The sequence below is a fragment of the Crotalus tigris genome, unplaced genomic scaffold, assembly GCF_016545835.1.
Source record: "Crotalus tigris isolate CLP2741 ecotype Arizona unplaced genomic scaffold, ASM1654583v1 scf7180000018954.1357295, whole genome shotgun sequence".
Taxonomy (NCBI): Eukaryota; Metazoa; Chordata; class Lepidosauria; order Squamata; family Viperidae; genus Crotalus; species Crotalus tigris.
Genome location: NW_024097293.1, coordinates 647,185 through 664,370, shown reverse-complemented (window position 1 = coordinate 664,370; position 17,186 = coordinate 647,185). Strand labels below are relative to the sequence as shown.

General features: G+C 40.8%; 1 protein-coding gene across 3 annotated transcripts in view; it reads left to right on the top strand.

Annotated features, from left to right (window-relative positions):
- Positions 1-11,482: 11,482 nt before the first annotated feature.
- Positions 11,483-17,186, top strand: part of LOC120314583 (very long-chain acyl-CoA synthetase-like) — a 56,126-nt gene continuing 50,422 nt past the window's right edge. Inside the window, exons 1-2 of one of the 3 annotated variants that reach the window (XM_039357834.1) lie at positions 11,483-11,580; positions 11,751-12,292. In XM_039357834.1, the coding sequence (XP_039213768.1) occupies positions 11,815-12,292 (478 nt within the window). In that variant the 5' untranslated portion in view covers positions 11,483-11,580; positions 11,751-11,814. Of the gene's footprint in view, positions 11,581-11,687; positions 12,293-17,186 lie in introns of those variants that run through there. The other 2 variants (XM_039357836.1, XM_039357835.1) reach the window with 2 other exon arrangements.

Here is a 17,186-nt window from a genome sequence, read left to right as displayed (position 1 = left end):
CATTTGAGCCTATTGACACTTGTTTGTTTAAACAGTTATCGATGAAAGTGGCATTCCTTACTGCTGTAACTTCAGCCAGAAGAATTTCTGAGCTGGCTGCTCTTTCAGTGAGAAAAGACCTGTGTATTTTCCATAATGACAGGGTAACCCTTAGACTAGACCCGTCCTTCGTGTCCAAGATAAATTCCTTGTACCATAGATCGCAAGAAATAATTTTACTGGACTTCTGTCCTAACCCATCCAATGACATAGAGATGCAGTGGAACAAGCTGGACGTGCACAGGGCCCTGCATTGTTACATACAGAGAACCTCATCCTTCCGCAAATCTGAGGCTCTGTTTGTGTCCTTTCATCCTTCGTCATTAGGACAGAAGGTTTCTTCATCCACAATAGGCAGATAGATTAGAGCTTGTATTTCTCTGGCATACCAGACTCAGTCACTGCAAGCTCCTAGACATATCACGGCCCATTCCACCCGGGGCGCAGCTACTTTCAGCTGCTTGGGCTACCCAGGCTTCCATAGAGGAGATTTGTAGAGCAGCGACATGGGCCTCGCCCTCTTCCTTTGTCCATCACTATAAGATGGACAAATATGCCTCCTCTACTGCTTCATTTGGTCGCAGGGTACTAGAACACGCATTAACATCTGATGGGACCCAGGCCCAAGCTGCTTCCCCCCGTAGGGACACAGGGCTTTGATATATCCCATCCGTGGATTCTCCATCCAATCATGCTGGAGAAGGGGTGTTGTCTTACCTGGACGCCTTTTGTCAGCATGATGATGGAGAATCCACTCCATTAAGGTCAGTTGGCCCTGGTTCCGATATCAAACAGACGCGTTGGACTAAAGTCTGAGTATCTCCTTAGTCTAAACTGGGGTGCAAATGGCACAGCAGGGGCGGTACTACGATTCAGACTTAGTCTGATTGGAGCAGATAGATTAAGACAACCCATCTGTGGATTCTCCATCATCATGCTGAGAAAAGGCGTCCAGGTAAGACAACGCCCCTTCTGTTCTGTTATTTATCTGCTAAGGTAGTTGCTTTGTCAAAGAAAGAGACAATAGTTGTTCCATCTGATCTATTCTGGACAATATCATGTTGATTCCTAGCAATCCTGACATTGTCTTCAAGATGCCTACAAAAGCCCTATTTTATCATCTGCTCTAACAACTTTCTAGATATTGATGTTAGGTCACTGCTGATGATTACTAGAATCCTTTTACTTGAAGGGGGTTACAACACTCCTGTGGCACCTTTGCAGTTCCAAGTTTTTTGCAAGTAGTTGCCATTGCCTTTCTCCTAGGCCTGAGGGACAGTGACTGTCCAAAATTATCCAGTTGATTTCCTGGATGTTAAGGAGTAGGTCAATTATTAAAGATCTCTCTCTCTCTCTCTCTCTCTCTCTCTCTCTCTCTCTCTCTCTCTCTCTCTCTCTCTCTCTCTCTCTCTCTTTCTCTCTCTCCCCCTCCCTCCCTCCCTCCCCCTCTCTCTCTTAAAATTGGCCTTTCTAGCAATGCAAACTAATGCCAACACTAGCTTGAAAATCTATATATTTCAGGCTAAATCATCCTTGGGGTATTCCTTTGGGAAAAATGGCCATTTAATGACTTTTTGGAGGTATGAATGCACCCTAAATGTGTACTTACGACAGGGGTTAAATTTTTGTATTTTATTCACTAAGTTAAAAAGGAAGAAAAAAAAGAAAAATATACAAGAAGAAAACAAAGCTAAGTAAGATATTATATATTCATACCTTGAGGACTATCTGTATGCCAATAACAGAGAAGGGAGGAGTTTATATTGATTCCTAGCATTTTGAGATGTATCTTCTTGCAGGGCTACAGCATTTCCAATAGCTGTGATTGAGCTATTTTGAAAGTTTCATTATTTGTTGGGCTGGAGCACCAGTAATTGTGTACACACAGTTCCTACAATGGACATATTTTCATGCTATTAGGGTAGGAGTCACCTGAATCTCACAGGGCACTTTATTTTATATAGTAGGTTCTGTTACAAAGAAGACTCAATCTCTGGATCTCAAAAGATGACATTCTTTAATTGAAGGTATCTAAAGCACATTGACTGACCATTCTTATCAGCTAGACAGACACTATGGGATATAAATAGTCCCTCAAATAGGCCCTTTTCACTAACAAAAGACAATATCAAAATCGTGAAACTGATATCACTTCCTTTGCATGTAAAGATGCAATATTCATTCCATGACATCTCCAAATACAGCTGAGAAAACTAAATAAGCAAGAAATAAAAAACACATTAAAATATTTTAAATGGACATTGTTCTGTTTTCTGCTTGGTTCAGCATTGAAGAGGCAGCAGTTGAAACAAGTATTTCTTTACTGAAGGTCAAAATAGAAACTAACAAGCATTGCTCCACCCCTATTTATACATTCAGCTTTGGGTAGTGTCAGCCAATGGAAACACAGTATTTTCCCACTCAAATGCATACTAATTGGTCTCGTAGACAGCAAGTCTGGCTGGCAGGCCATGTGGTCTGCTAACCATCTCTGCACAGATCTCAAAAGTCTGTTTATAAATTCAACTCAATACATTACACCCCTTCCCCCTGTATCTTTGACACTTACAAAGCATTGTTTGTTGTTCAAAAATTACACACATTCAAAGGCACAATGACACTCAGTGGTACATAAGCCTGACATTACACTGTTCAATATCAAGAATACTTAAGCGTTTCAGTTTGCAATAACTAACAAATAAGCATTCAAAATTTCAAAGAAACATACATAAGCATTTAAGTTTGCAATAAAAATAAATAAGCATTTTAAGTTTGCAATGACAAAAACCTTACGTAGTCCTTTAAATATTTCGGTGGGCCTTTCGCCCGCTCTGAATGTTTTGGAGCTGCTGCTAGCTCCCAATCTGCAAGCTCACCTGCCAGGCTTAGCAGATCGGGGCTGTGTGACCCGTCTGACATGGGTAGAGCCAATTCATGAAGGCTGGCCTGTTCCGTAGACCCAAGCCTTTGTCCATTTCCCTTTGGCTGGCCTGTTCCGGTAGGCCTGAGCCAGTGTTCCATGGTGGGAAAGAATCCACCGGATCGGCATAAGAAGCCGATTGAGAGCAATGTCCCGATTGAGAGCAATGTCCCGTGGGCACAGTGCCTGAGTTAGGAGCAGGCTCATTGGCAAAACTATTGTTCGGCGATCGCAAGGTCCTGCTTTCACTGAGAGACTCAGATGCACAATCATAATTGTGTTCCCCCCCCCCAGAGCAGAGTCAGGAGCAGAAGGGTGGTGTGGTAACCTCCAATGCAGTGGGTCAATGTGCCTGTGAAGCATACAACCGTCTTCCAGGGCCACTTCATATGAGAGCGGCCCTGACACCTTGCAAACCACAGCTACCACCCCCAGTGCTCCTTGTCCATAGTTGCATGCCCAAATCGGATCACCCACTTGCAAGTGCCTCGGTGCCTTAGGCTGCGGCACTTGGAAAGCAACCCTGTCTGGATGTAAATGATCCAGCTTTATGATCAATCGGCGCCCCCATCTTAATTCAGCTGGGCTCTTGTTGGTAGAAGTGCAGGGCGCAGTGCATTGGCAGAGTAGGAAATGTGCCAACCTGTGATGCCAATTGCCATTTGTGATCCTCTTCAAGGATTCCTTGGTTGTTCTAACAATGCGTTCCACTTGGCCATTAGAGGCCAGATGAAAAGGAGCCGAAGTGGCATGTCTAATCATATTCGCCCTTAAAAAGGACTGAAACTCTGCAGAAGTAAATTGAGCCCCATTGTCTGAGACTATGACATCTGGAAGCCCATGCGTTGCAAAAATGCCACAGAGAACCTGGATGGTCCTGGCAGTAGTCATAGTGGACACTGGAACGACCTCTAGCCACTTGGAGTGACTGTCCACAATAATGAGGAAGAGTTGCCCCTGAAAGCAAAATCAATATGAATCCTTGACCAAGGGGCTTGTGTGGTCTCCCATCTATGTACAGGAACATGTGGCATTTCTGGCCTTGACTGCTGGCAAATGAGGCACCTGGACCTGGGCCTCGATATCTTTATCAAGCCCAGACCACCAAAGGTAGCTATGAGTGAGTACCTTCATTCGGACTATTCCCAGATGTCCCTCATGCAGAGAATCAAGGATTCTAGTCCTCAGTGAGGTTGGGCTTATTACCCTACTGCCCCACAGGATACAACCCTTATAGGTGGATAACTCATGCTTCCTTCTCCAGAAACTCTGAAAGTTAGGGCTGGGACACATTTCTGGCCATCCTGTGAGCACACAATTCAACATGCAACTCATTGTGTTGTCTGAAGCCTGCATTAAGGGGAGATTCCGGCAAATTCTGGATAGCCAGGACGTGGTTAGCAGGAGCAGGATCTGACTCTAATAACTGTAGAGGCAACCTACTAAGGCCATCTGCGTGGCTCACTTCTTTTGAAGAAGTTTTATTGAAGTTTTTCAGTTTTAACATCCAAATACTTAGGAAGCAGCATGGTGATAGGATAATCAATAATCCAATAACAAAATCTTTCATATATCTATCAGGTTACATCGTTAAAGTTCCTCTCTATTTCCCTTAATTATTATGTCATATTCAAATTAATACATTGCTTGGTAAAGCTCAATCAATCAATACATTTATCAATAACATTTCACTTAAACATATCCAAATTCTGTCTTTAAATTTTAGTTAATTCCAATTACCATGTTCAAATTAGCCTTTAATAACCATAATATTTAAACTTTGAGTAACTCTGATTTTCCTCTTCATTACAAGTTAATTATCATATCTAAAGTATATATATTATTCCAAAAATTACATTACTTTCTTTCACAGATATATTCTATTCCTCATCTTGATAGGTCCTCATTTACTAATAATATATCTTTCATTGTCACAAGTCCATTTCCATATTACAGTTCCAAAATATAGTCTAACAATTAATTTTCATTTTCATTATAAATCTAAATCCTAAATATTAAATCAATCAATATCTCTAAAATTCTCCATCATCCCTCTCTATTTCCCTTAATTGTTGTATCATATTCCAATTAAAACATTTCTAAATAAAGCTCAATCAATCAATACATTTATTAATAGCATTCCAAATCCTATTTTAAAATTTTACTTAATTTCAGTTGCCATTCTTTATTCCACAAATATATTCTGTTTTTCACCCTAATAGCTCCTCTTTTTCTAATAAAATATCTTTCATTGTCACAAACCCATTTTCACAGTACATTCCAAACTATAATCTAACAGTTAATTTTCAATTCCATTATAAGTCTAAATCCTACATATTACATAAATCACTATCTAAAACTCTCCTTAACCTGTTGGGTAAAATTTTAAGCCCCATTTTTAAATCTGACTCTGGCTTTCTTTTTGTGCCAAACAGGCTTTCATGCTAGAGCATTTAGATCCTCCGATGCATCTCCCTTCATTCCTGCAGATGTTGTTTGAATCAAGGGAGAACATCCAATTGTCAATTTTTCACAGGAGCCGGTCCCTTTGTATTTATTAAGTGGTTCAATTCTCCATGTTTGGTTTAGGATCATCAGTTCAGTTTGGTCTTCTTCTTCTTGTTCCAGTTCCATTTGACTAGAATAAAGAGTCATGTCCAGTGTTGTGATTATTGTTTGCTTGTATGAGTTGTCTAGGTTCTCAATATATTGTATTTGTTGATGCATTCCTGCTACTGTTGGAGTTACAAGTATTTTAGTTAAAGTCAACAGTTGGTTCACACAGTTCTCAATAGGTTGTAAAGATTGTTGTACTGCATTCTCTTTGATGTTAGCTTGTTCTTCTTCTGTTGTTTTTTTGGTCTATAAGTTGATCAGTTAAAATCTGGGGTTCAATTTGTAGCTTCTGAGTAGCATCTTTAGCTTTCACTTTGGCATTCATTAACTCAGTGGCTTCAAGAATTTTCTCAAGTATAAGTTAAGTTGTGGGTAAAGTTCCTCTGTTTCCATAGTGATTAGAAATAGTCCTTTAGTGGGGTCTATATTTGGTAAAAGTCTGCCAATGTCCACCTCCACAATTTCTAAAAGTTATTTTCACCAGCCAGTTGTTTCCACTTCTTATCTCTTCTTTAGATAATATGAAGGACAAGTCAAAAAAGTCAGTAGGCCTCACAGTCAAAGAAATTCAGTTGCTATACCAGGATTAGCTACAAGATGTCCCCAGTAGACTACAAAATCTTTTTTTTCCAGAGATCAATTAGGTTTTTATCCAGTTAAAAAGCAAAAAAAAAGTTTTTTTTCCAGACTTGGTAGATAGATAAGATGCAGAATCTCTATGATAAGAACTTTTTAGGAACCCCAAGTCTCAAAAAATAGGGGAAAAAATAAAAGTCCAGTTATTTTGTTATTAAAATTATATATTTTTGTTGTTGTTTCAAAGCTTAGATTCCCAACGTATGCAAGTGCTGCTGTGTTAAGAGCAAGGGAAAAGTTTCAGAAGGCTTTCACAGGAAGGTAGTTAGGGTAAAAGAGAGGTAAAGAAGGGTCTCACCCAAGTCCTCCATGGTGCTTCGTTGTGCTTCGTTGTAATTTTGTCTTTTGGCTGGTGCGACTTGAGTGGCCATGTTAATGGCCGCTCTTTTCTTCTTTGGTCCTGAGGAGCTGCCTCGGATCAAACAGAGAGACTGCCACCCCTCTGCGATCTAGCAAGGGTCCTCCCCAGTGTTGGTGACCCCTCCAGGGCGACTTTCGATCCTTTCCAGGGTCTTCCGAAGAAGGAAAACCGGATGGTGGAGAGAGAGTTCTCTTCGCACATCCGCAGGTGCCGCGATCCAGAACTGGAAGCCAGTGTGGCCTATTTCTTTATCCGGTTTGTGAACCAGACAATAATCATAAAGCAGATAAGAATATTGACCACCTCAACATTCTAGGAGAGATAATCTGGGGTGTCTGCTTGTTCGTAGTGAACAACCCCAATAGTGGCTTATGGTCAATGAAGACTATGAAATGGCGGCCATACAAAAAGTCATGAAATTTTTTAATGCCCGCTACAATGGCCAATGCTTCCCTATCTATTTGTGCATAATTGCATTCTACAGCAGAAAGAGTCCTGTAGTAATAGTCTATAGGATCCTGTATCCCATCAGCACTGAGATAACTTAACACAGCTCTGATCTCATACAGTGATGCATCACATGTGATGCTGACTGGCCACTGCTCATTGAAATGAGCCAAAACCGCATTCAATGACAACAATGCTTTAACTGCTGCAAACTCCTCTTGTGGACACTTGTCCACTTCCATGGGGCCTTCTTGTCGAAAAACCGGTGTAACGGCTCTGCCACTGCGGCCTTGTGGGGGAGGAAAGCATGATAAAAATTAAGGAGTCCCAGGAAGGCCTAAAGCTCTCCCTTCTTCTTGGGACTGGGTGCCTGCTGTATTGCTTTGAGCTTGGATTCAGCAGGATGAATGCCTTCGGCATCTGTACGAAACCCTAGGAATTCTGTGGAAGTGACTCCAATTTTGCATTACTCCTGCTTGAGCTTCAGCCCCATTTCACGGAAACACTGCAAGATGGCCCGGAGCCTGTCAGCAAGGTTTTCGACTGATTCCCCAGCTATGAGGACATCATCGAAATATGGGTATACACCCAGAATGTTGTGGAGCGTGCGCTCCATTCTGCTCTGAAAAATGCCAGGGGCTACATTGACCCTGAACTGTAACTGTTGCACCTTGAAGGCTCCCCGGTGGGTTACAATGGTTTGGGCCTCAGCCATGGCATTGTCCCCCAGCAGCTGCTGATAGGCCTGAGCCAAATCTAACTTGGCGAAAATGCGACCTCCCTGTAGAGAGGCCAAAATATGGCTGATTAAGGCACCAGATAGGAGTGCTGCTGGTGAGCTTTGTTTAGTGCGTATTTATAGTCAGCACAAATGTGGACTTCTCTGTTGGTCTTAAGTGGCATGACAATGGGAGTTTCCCATGCACTGCTATCCACCGGCTCCAAGTTGCCTTGCTGCAACAGTTTGTCCAGCTCTGCATTGATTCTCTGCTTTAGAGCAAAAGGCACCCAACGAGGCTTAATCCTTATCGGTGCTATTGAAGGATCTAACCGTAGTGCAATTGGAAGCCCTTTGTATGCCCCTAACTCTGAGCTGAAGACATCAGCAAACTCTTTACAAATCGCCGAGAGGTTTGACGTTTGCACGCTATTTAACCCAGTCACTTGAATTCCCAAAGCCTCAAACCAATCGAGTCCAATTAGGCTAGTGCAGTTGCCCTCAACAATTACGACTTCCAAGGGACCCTCAAAATTCCTGAATTGCACCCCGTGGCCTCCCCCTTGATGTTTACCCGGGAATTCTGGAAGTCGGTTAAAACGAGGTTTGACGGCCTGAGCTTAACTTGTTTGCCGCTTTGACTACAAATCTGCTGAAATGTCCTTTGGGAGATTATTGATAGTGTCCAACTCCATGTCAGAAGGAACCCCTTGCAATTTGACTTTGACTTTGAGGTGTAACTTCTCCTTGAGTGGGCGATGGGCACCTGTCCCAAATATGCTCCTTTTACTCACAAAAAAGCCCACCCTATTTTGACTTGGGACCTCGGTACCTTTCTGAGGCAACTCTTCTGATGAATGTTCTTTCCTGCGACCCAAACAAATGGTGGCAATGTGGTCTTGCTTGCCACATGCCCAGCAAGTTGCTGTGTGGAATTGGCAGTCAGCTTGTTTGTGATGGCTTCCACACCTGATGCAACGAGAGAAGGGAACTGCCTCATCAGGTAGCTGTTGAGACCTTCTTTCTTGAGTTTGCTGTAACCGATCGACTTCGTAGTCTGATTTGGAGTCTTCAACTCTCTCAGTGTCCTCTTGGTTGAGAGTCTCCATGCTAGGAGGGTTCTTGGAGAGCCGCAAGGCCTTAACAGCTCTGCCTCTGCTGCTTCGACCGATATCTCCCTCAGCGCATCTTGAAAAGAAATAGTCTCTTTAGCAAAGATCTTCTGTTGCAGTTCTCGGCTCCTTAGACCACCAAACTAAGCGGTCCCGCAGCCTTTCTTCAAGATCTTTGAATTCACATTGCCGTGCTGCTTGGCGAACAGCAGCAATGAGGTTGGCGGTGGACTCGCCAGGACGCTGGTCTCGGTGTTTGAAGGCATGCTGCCAGGCGATGACTGAAAGCTTGGGCTCAAAATGTTCTTTGAGCATCTTCTTAAGTTCTGCGTACGGATTGGACTCAAGCGGAGCTGGTGCAACCAAGTTCTCAGCGATGTTGAATGTTGCTTGACTGCAAACAGATAACAGTGTCGCGGCTTTCAGTCCATCATCTCAAACTTGGTTAAGTCACAGGTAGTTTTCAACCCTTGTGACATAGGAGCTCCACCTCTCTGGATGAACGATGTCGAATTCTGAGAGTTTTTCTATCTTAGCCATGGTGAGATTTTTTGCAGCCTTTTCAATGCTCGTGCTGCGCAGGTTTTTGTGGGACTTCCAAGGCAGATCCTTGGAAGCACTCTCCTCCAGCGTTTCCATACTGGCAGGATATAGTAAGGGGGGGAGAATGCCATTCCGACCAGGTGCTTGCTAGGCCTTTTTCCTGTAGTGACTCAGTTCTTCGAATTGCGGCAGCATGATCCCACCTTTGTCGCCAATGATCTGTTTTCTGCTTGGTTCAGCATTGAAGAGGCAGCAGTTGAAACAAGTATTTCTTTATTGAAGGTCAAAACAGAAACTAACAAGCATTGCTCCACCCCTATTTATACATTCAGCTTTCGGCGGCGTCAGCCAATGGAAACACGGTATTTTCCCGCTCAAATGCATACTAATGCATACTCTCTTACTCTCTCTTCCCTTAAAATAAAACAGCCTTTTTACACAGTTGATTTGTGATTTTTAAGACTATTGGTTTTCTAAACAAAATAACTTAAAATATTTATTAAAATTCAAATGAGTAAATAGGGATTGGAATCCTATGGTTTTAAGTATAATACAGATGAATATTAATATAATATATATATATTCTTCTGATTAATCATATCCAATTCTCAGAGTCTGCTTAGACAAATCTCTGCAGTTTTCTTGGCAAATTTTTTCGGAGTTGGTTTGCTGTTGCCAGCTTTTTAGGGCTGAGAAAATAATTGGTCCAAGGTCATTCAGTTGGCTTTGTGCTTAAGGCAGGACCAGAACTTAACAATTTCTCAGTTTCTAGCTGGGTGTCATGCCTCTGTCTGAGCCTGAATTGGAGGAGGAAATAGAGCTGGAATAGGACCCTATCGAGGCCCAGGGAGAGATGTCAGTGGCTTCAGAGGAGTGTGGGGAAGAGCAGGCTGAGGCAGGCGAGGGCCCTTCAGATTTGGAACAGGGGAGACAGAGTTCAGGCAAGGAATAAGGTTCACCCCCACCTAATCCTAGAGCTAGAAGAATGGAGAGGAGAAGCGAACAACAAAGGCAGGCTCACTTACTTGGGAGGAGAGTGTCCCGCCCCATCCCACAAGGCACACCTGGGGATTGAGATATAAGGAGCCGCTGTGGGGGTGGGGACTTTGACAGGAACAAATGTTGAATCTTGGGAAAGTTGTGTATTGTTGCTCTTGCTCTGTGTCTTTGTTGGAAAACCTGGACATCTTGACTACTTGACTGGCTGACCACATGGAATTCCTGATTTACGACCTCAGACTGCATTTTGACTTCCCTCTTTGTAAACTGCTTAGGCAAGGTGAGATTCAAACGGGCTCATTAAGCTTATGTTTTGTTTTGTTTGTTATCTTTATGGCCTTGAGGACATTTGTATATTAATCAGGCTGTATTGAAGCTGCCTTCAGCCAGAGTCATCTGGAAGGTGTTTGTGTGTGTGTGTGTGTGTGTGTGTGCTTGGGTTGGAGGCTTGCCAGCAAATGTGGGAGCATTTGGAGGAAATTTGCAGCAATTAAAGAACTGTGTACATTGCCAGCTGATTGCATTACCTTTGTGCTGTGCCATGGGTCATCACACTGGGTCCCTTAACCACTATACTAAACTGGCTCTTGTATAATATATAATATAGGACTGAAATCATCCCTAACTACTGGGCATGCTGGCAGGGACTAATAGGTGATAGAATCCAACAATAGTTGAAAAGTATAGGTTCTCCACTTTTATCTTTCAGGAGTCTTGCTTTATCATTAAACACAATATGTGGCCTCAAAATTGTTGGGTCACCTCTCAGAATCCCTGTTAATGATGTTGGGAATTCTGAGTGTTGAAGCCCATGATGTCAGTGACACCAGATTGCAGAGAACTGCCATAGTATAAAGTGATCCACTCTAGATAGCAGAATGAAAAAAGAGCTGATGATTGCAGAATCCTTTGCCAAACTAGTTCATGCAATGTGCCTTTCCTTCATTTGTATTGCAGATGTTTGTATCTTTCTTTCTTTTCTTGATTAAATTGTGTCATAAATGTTTGTTCTGCAAAGCCAGTGACCTTCCATATTGTTAATTTTCATTTACCATCAACTGTGCCAACAACTTTTTTCCACAGGACTTTGAGATATAAAGTGGGCAAGGACAAAATTAAGCAGCACTGTGTTTGCTGAATATCAAGCACCTATGTTATAGATGAGGAAGTTGAGCAACAGATGAAGAAGGTAAGGAACAAATAGAATGTTGGGATTACAGAGCTATACCATGTGATTCAAAGTTTATTGGCTGGGAGACAAAAGTTCCTTTATTTAAGCCTGGAGGGACTGGGTGGAGTGTGAGAATTACATCTTTTGATTATTCGTGACTTCTCTTCTTTTTGCCTTGCACAAAACAGGGCTTGGATAGAGCCTGCAACATATTGGATTCTGATTCCAAGATACCAAGACTAAATTTCTGCCATGCTGGATCTATACACAGCTGTGTTTGGGCTTTTGATTCTTCTGCCCCTGCTGGGCAAATATTTCTTCCCCTATTTTTGGTTAGATCTGAAAAACATTATTGCCTGCATACACATGGGATATCAATGCCACAGTTACATGCAGCGCACTGCCCCTTTCACTGTATTAGAAATATTTTTGGCCAGAGTTAAGAAGTATTCAGACAAACCCTTGATTATCTTTGAAGATGAGGTTTATTCCTACCGAGACATTGATAGACACAGCAACCAGATAGCCAGAGTACTGAAGGACTATGTGGGGCTGAAAGAAGAGGAGACCATGGCTATTTTCTTCAAAAACATCCCTGCCTATCTCTCCGTTTTGATTGGCTTATCAAAGATTGGCTGTCCCATGGCATGTGTCAACTATAATTTACGACTCAAATCTCTGATACATGTGCTGAAGTCTTGCAAGGCTAAAACTCTTCTAACAACTCCAGGTGAGAGAATCGTGTAGGAAATACTTCCATAGAAAATAGTAATATGTTGTGACTATTGGTCATTTCTCTTCTTTTTGAATTGCATCCAAAGAGATTTTTTTTAACCCAGGGGGATGGGCAAAGTGTTACCACAATTTCTGATTTTGCATTAGTAAAATAAGTTTGACATATGCAAAATGATTTCTTTTATAACATTATTCTGTCAGCATTGGATGAGTTAAGATTGGAAATTTTTGTAGTAGGGAAACACCTCTTGGTTTAATAAAAGTACACATTTACATTTCTCTATTAAAAATTTCCCAATAATTCAACTAACTGTAAATGTATTTGAATGAATGATCGTCTTTCTCCTTTATTTGTTTTGTCTTGTCCAGCACTATGACATCAATTGTCTTCTGAGATCAGGAGGGTAAGACCATAAGAACTGCAATGGGCCATGTAGAGTAGCATTTTGTTTCCGTAGTATAAAATAGGTATTTTCCAGAAGCTAAGATTATCCACCTGTTCCATCAGATCTGGAAGAAGGCGCTTATGATGGGTCCTATATAAACAGGATTTCCATCTGATAGCACCCAGACTCTGGAACATTATTCCCCACTAAGGTTAGATTGGTCCTAACTTTGTTGATTTTTAGAAAGTCCCTGAAGACATGTCTATACCATTAGTTGTATGGAGATCATGTTTTATGATCTCTAAGCTGGCGCTTTCTTGCACTTTAACATCTTTAATCAGTTTCTGTATATCTGCTATTTTAACTTGTAAGTCTCATAAACCAGACAAGCAGCTATATAAATTTAAAGAGAGAGAGAGAGAGAGAGAGAGAGAGACAGAGAGAGAGAGAGGGAGGGAGGGAGAGAGAGAGAGAGAGAGAGAGAGAGAGAGAGAGAGAGAGAGAGAGAGAGAGAGAGAGAGAGAGAGAGAGAGAGCTGTTTGGACCCATGAAATATTTTGCAAAACTTATTCAATCCTATTGTTAATGATGGTGGGATTATTTTTGTTCACAGTGATTTAGAACTATTTTTGTATTAGTTGGACTAGTACATTTTTATTCCAGTTCTTGCCTTTTTCTTTGTATTATATCTTCAACATGATCTCAGTGGTCTTAAAATTATATAGCAAGTTTTACACTCCCTCCAAAATTGATATTTCTATTTATCCATAACTATGCAAATACACTGTTCTTACTGAAACATAGCTCCAAAAGCAATATTCTTTTCATACATATAAGTACTGTAAGGTAACCATACTATTTATTGACAGATTTTGAATTGATATTCAAAAGTGATTAACACTAGATTGCTATAAGTCAATGATGTATATGTTCACCTTGGTTATGTTAGAGAATTTTAATTTCTCTGTTGGTGAAAATAAATCAGAAGCTCTCACAGTTGACTGCATTTAGCTGATTCAAATAACTTCTTTATATTCATATCAAAATATTTACAATACCATACATTCTTCTTTACAGCAACATAGCACAATGAAGACTTCTTACAGAGAGATACAGTGACAGACCTGAGACTGAATAAAAAATCCAGCTCCTAACTCAATACCCTTTTTTCACAGACTCAGTAGCACTTTTCTCACATTGGCTTACTGAGTTACCACAAGACTCTTCCTGCTCATGAATATTCCAACACTCCTCCCTTCATGACAGGAAGAGACATCAGACCTATTGACTTAATACATTCTCCATAGTGAACACCACCCAATGGTTTAGTCATCATGTCTGCCAAATTATTCTTAGAAGAACAATGATGTAAACTAATCAATTTTTCTTTTACAGCTTCCCTGACATTACAATACTTAATGTCTACATGTTTACTTCTGTTCTTCACCCTGTCACCAGTTGCCATTTTTATCCAGGCAGCATTGTCTTCAAATACCTTTACAGATTCTTTTGCATTAATATTCAAACCTTGCAACAACTGTACATACCATGTTACTTCAGGACACAATTCAGATAAAGCAATAAAGTCTGCTGTTGAAATAGCAACAGTGAAGCTTCTGGTGGCTGCGCCGTGCCGATGACAGCTTTCTCAATATCTGAGAACCCTTTTTACACCCATCCAATGTAACTTTGTAGGTGCAGCAGTAAAACAACTCAAAATGCTTACTGCACAAGCTATGTCTGGTCTGGACCACTGTGACAGATATAACAAACTCCCTATTGCTGAGTGATATATCTCTTGATCACAGGTTTCACCTTTGTCCACACTTAAACTATTATAAAAATCTGTACTCATGGGTGTGGGAGCAGTATTGCTATCTTTCATATTATATTTTTCCAATAACTGCTCAATTTTTCTCCTTTGACTGAGAATATAACCACCTTTTTCATTTTTCTGTATCTCTACACCAAGATAATTTTTTATTTCTCCCAAATTCTTTAATTCAAATTTCTTTCCTAATTTATCAGCAAATTCCTTGACTTGTGATGCATCCTTTGCGATGAAGCAAAGATTATCCACAAATGATAATAGTAGACAATTCCCTCTTTGTAATTGTCCAGTATATATACAATTATCAGCTTTTCAACTCTTAAATCCAAAACCCTTTAAAGCAGTAGCTAAACAGATATTCCAGTTTCAGGCTGACTGCTTCAGCCCATAAATAGCCTTGTTTAATTTATTCACCATGTTAGGCTTTGCAATTTCATACCCTGGTGCTTGGATCATATAAATTTCTTCCTCTAACTCAGCATTGAGGAATGCAGTTATGATATCAAAGTGCCAGATTTTATGCTTATATGCTGCTGCCAACGTCAGTGCTAATCTTATACTCCCACTTTTCACAGTGGGCGCAAATATTTCATTGTAGTGCACATTCTTTAATTGTGAAAAACCTTGTACCACTAACCTGGCCTTATACTGTACATCATTTTTTGGCAATATCTTTTTCTTATATACCCACTTACAACCCACAGCTTTGGTTCCCTGTGGCAAAGTCACTGATTTAAATACTTCATGGTCTCCCATGGATTTCATCTCTTTATCCATGGCCTCCTTCATCTTTCTTGTTTATCTTTTGGTAATTCCAACACCTCTTTATAACTTCTTGGCTCATACCACACATTGCAAACTTTTACCTTGCTGGCAGAATACCTGTCAGGTGGAATTCCTTTGTTATATCGCTCTGAGCTACGTGGTATTAACTGCTCCTGTGTCTCAAGTCTTTCTGGCTTCATGTCTTGTTCAGCCTCTCCTTCCTGAACATTGACATCTTCAATAATCATTTTTTGATCATTAGATAAGTTATTGTCGTTAAATAGATCACTGTCATTAAGTGAGACATACCCAGGCTTTGCATTAATTCTGTCCCAATTTTGTTCTGCAAAATTAGCAGACCTTGAAATTACAATTCTTTTACTTCTATCACTAAAGCGATAGCCTTTTGACCCTGGCTCATAACCCATAAACCTGATCTTTCTTGCCTTTTGCTGTCCCTTTCTTCTGATTGCCTTGGGATTATTTATCAATGCAGTACTTCCAAAAATTCTCAAGTGTGCCAGTGATGGCTTTCTCCCATATAGAATGGCATATGGAGTATTATTAATGGAGGAACTCCACAGCCTGTTAACTATATAATTGGCAATCAATATGGCTTCTCCCCAATATGACCTGCTCATACCAGAATCCTCTAATAATGAATCTTTCATTGTTTGCAAAACACCATTCCTTCTTTCAGCTACACTGTTCTCTGCTGCTGTGTAAGGATTTGTATATCTGTGTCTTATCCCCAACTGCCCCAACCATTGTTGGAATTTAGTTGACATAAATTCAGTACCTCTGTCACTTTGCAACTGACACACATGTTGTCTGTACTTTCTCTCTACAAAACCTACCCACTGTTTGAATTGTTGTAGCACCTCTGTCTTTCCTCTAAGCAGGTAACAAAAACCATACCTGCTGTAATCATCAACAATTACCAGTGCATACTTTGCTCCTCCCAAACTGACTTGCATAGGTCCCACCAGATCTGCATGGACCAGCTCTAGAGCTCTTTTTGTTTGTCTTGTGCTATATTTACTAACTGGGAATGCCTTTGACTTCAATGCTTTGCATACTGTACAGTCCAAATATGTTTTGCATCCCTTCAAATTTAGCCCTTCTGCAAACTCTTTCATTTGCTGCAAATCCTTAAAGCTTGCATGGCCAAGTCTTCTATGTAGAAGATGAATGCATGAATCGTGCTCTGCAACATTCTTAAATATATGGGAACATTGAACCTTTTGTCCTTGCAATACATATAGATTATCTTCCTTTATGCCTTCTGCATAAATATTCCCATTCCTTTTGATGAGACACTTCCCATTTACAAAAATTGTCTCAAAACCTTGTTTGTCTAAATTAGACACACTTAACAAATTATGTTCCATCTCAGGTACACAAAGCACATTGGTAAACTTTTATTCCAAAAATGGAATTTTTACATCACCTCTTCCAATGGCTTTTGCTTTCTGGCCTTTTGCCAAAGCCACAGCTTCTTGTGCTACTGGAACAAACCTGCAAAATAATTCAGAGTCATTAACAATTATTTGACTTGCCCCACTATTTATTAGCCACTTGTCTCTGTTGTTGCTATAGCAAACGTTTGCAACACCAAAATGTTCCTTTTGCAAATCAGTCTTCTTTGCTTGCACAGATGTCCTTTGCTGAAAATTGTTCCTCTGAAAACAGTTCCTTTTCATATGTGTGCTTGCACTGCAAATGTAGCAATTTTTCTCTTGCTGAGCCCTCTGCTTGCACAATCTTTCCTTTGTTGCAACTTGGTCCCATCTGCTGTTTGTTCCTTCTCTGGAGACTTGCAGTCTGGACTCCCTCCTCAGGAATTTCACCTCCTCATGGCTGTTCCTAAAATGGCAATTTTCTTCTTCATTAAGCAAACATGCCTT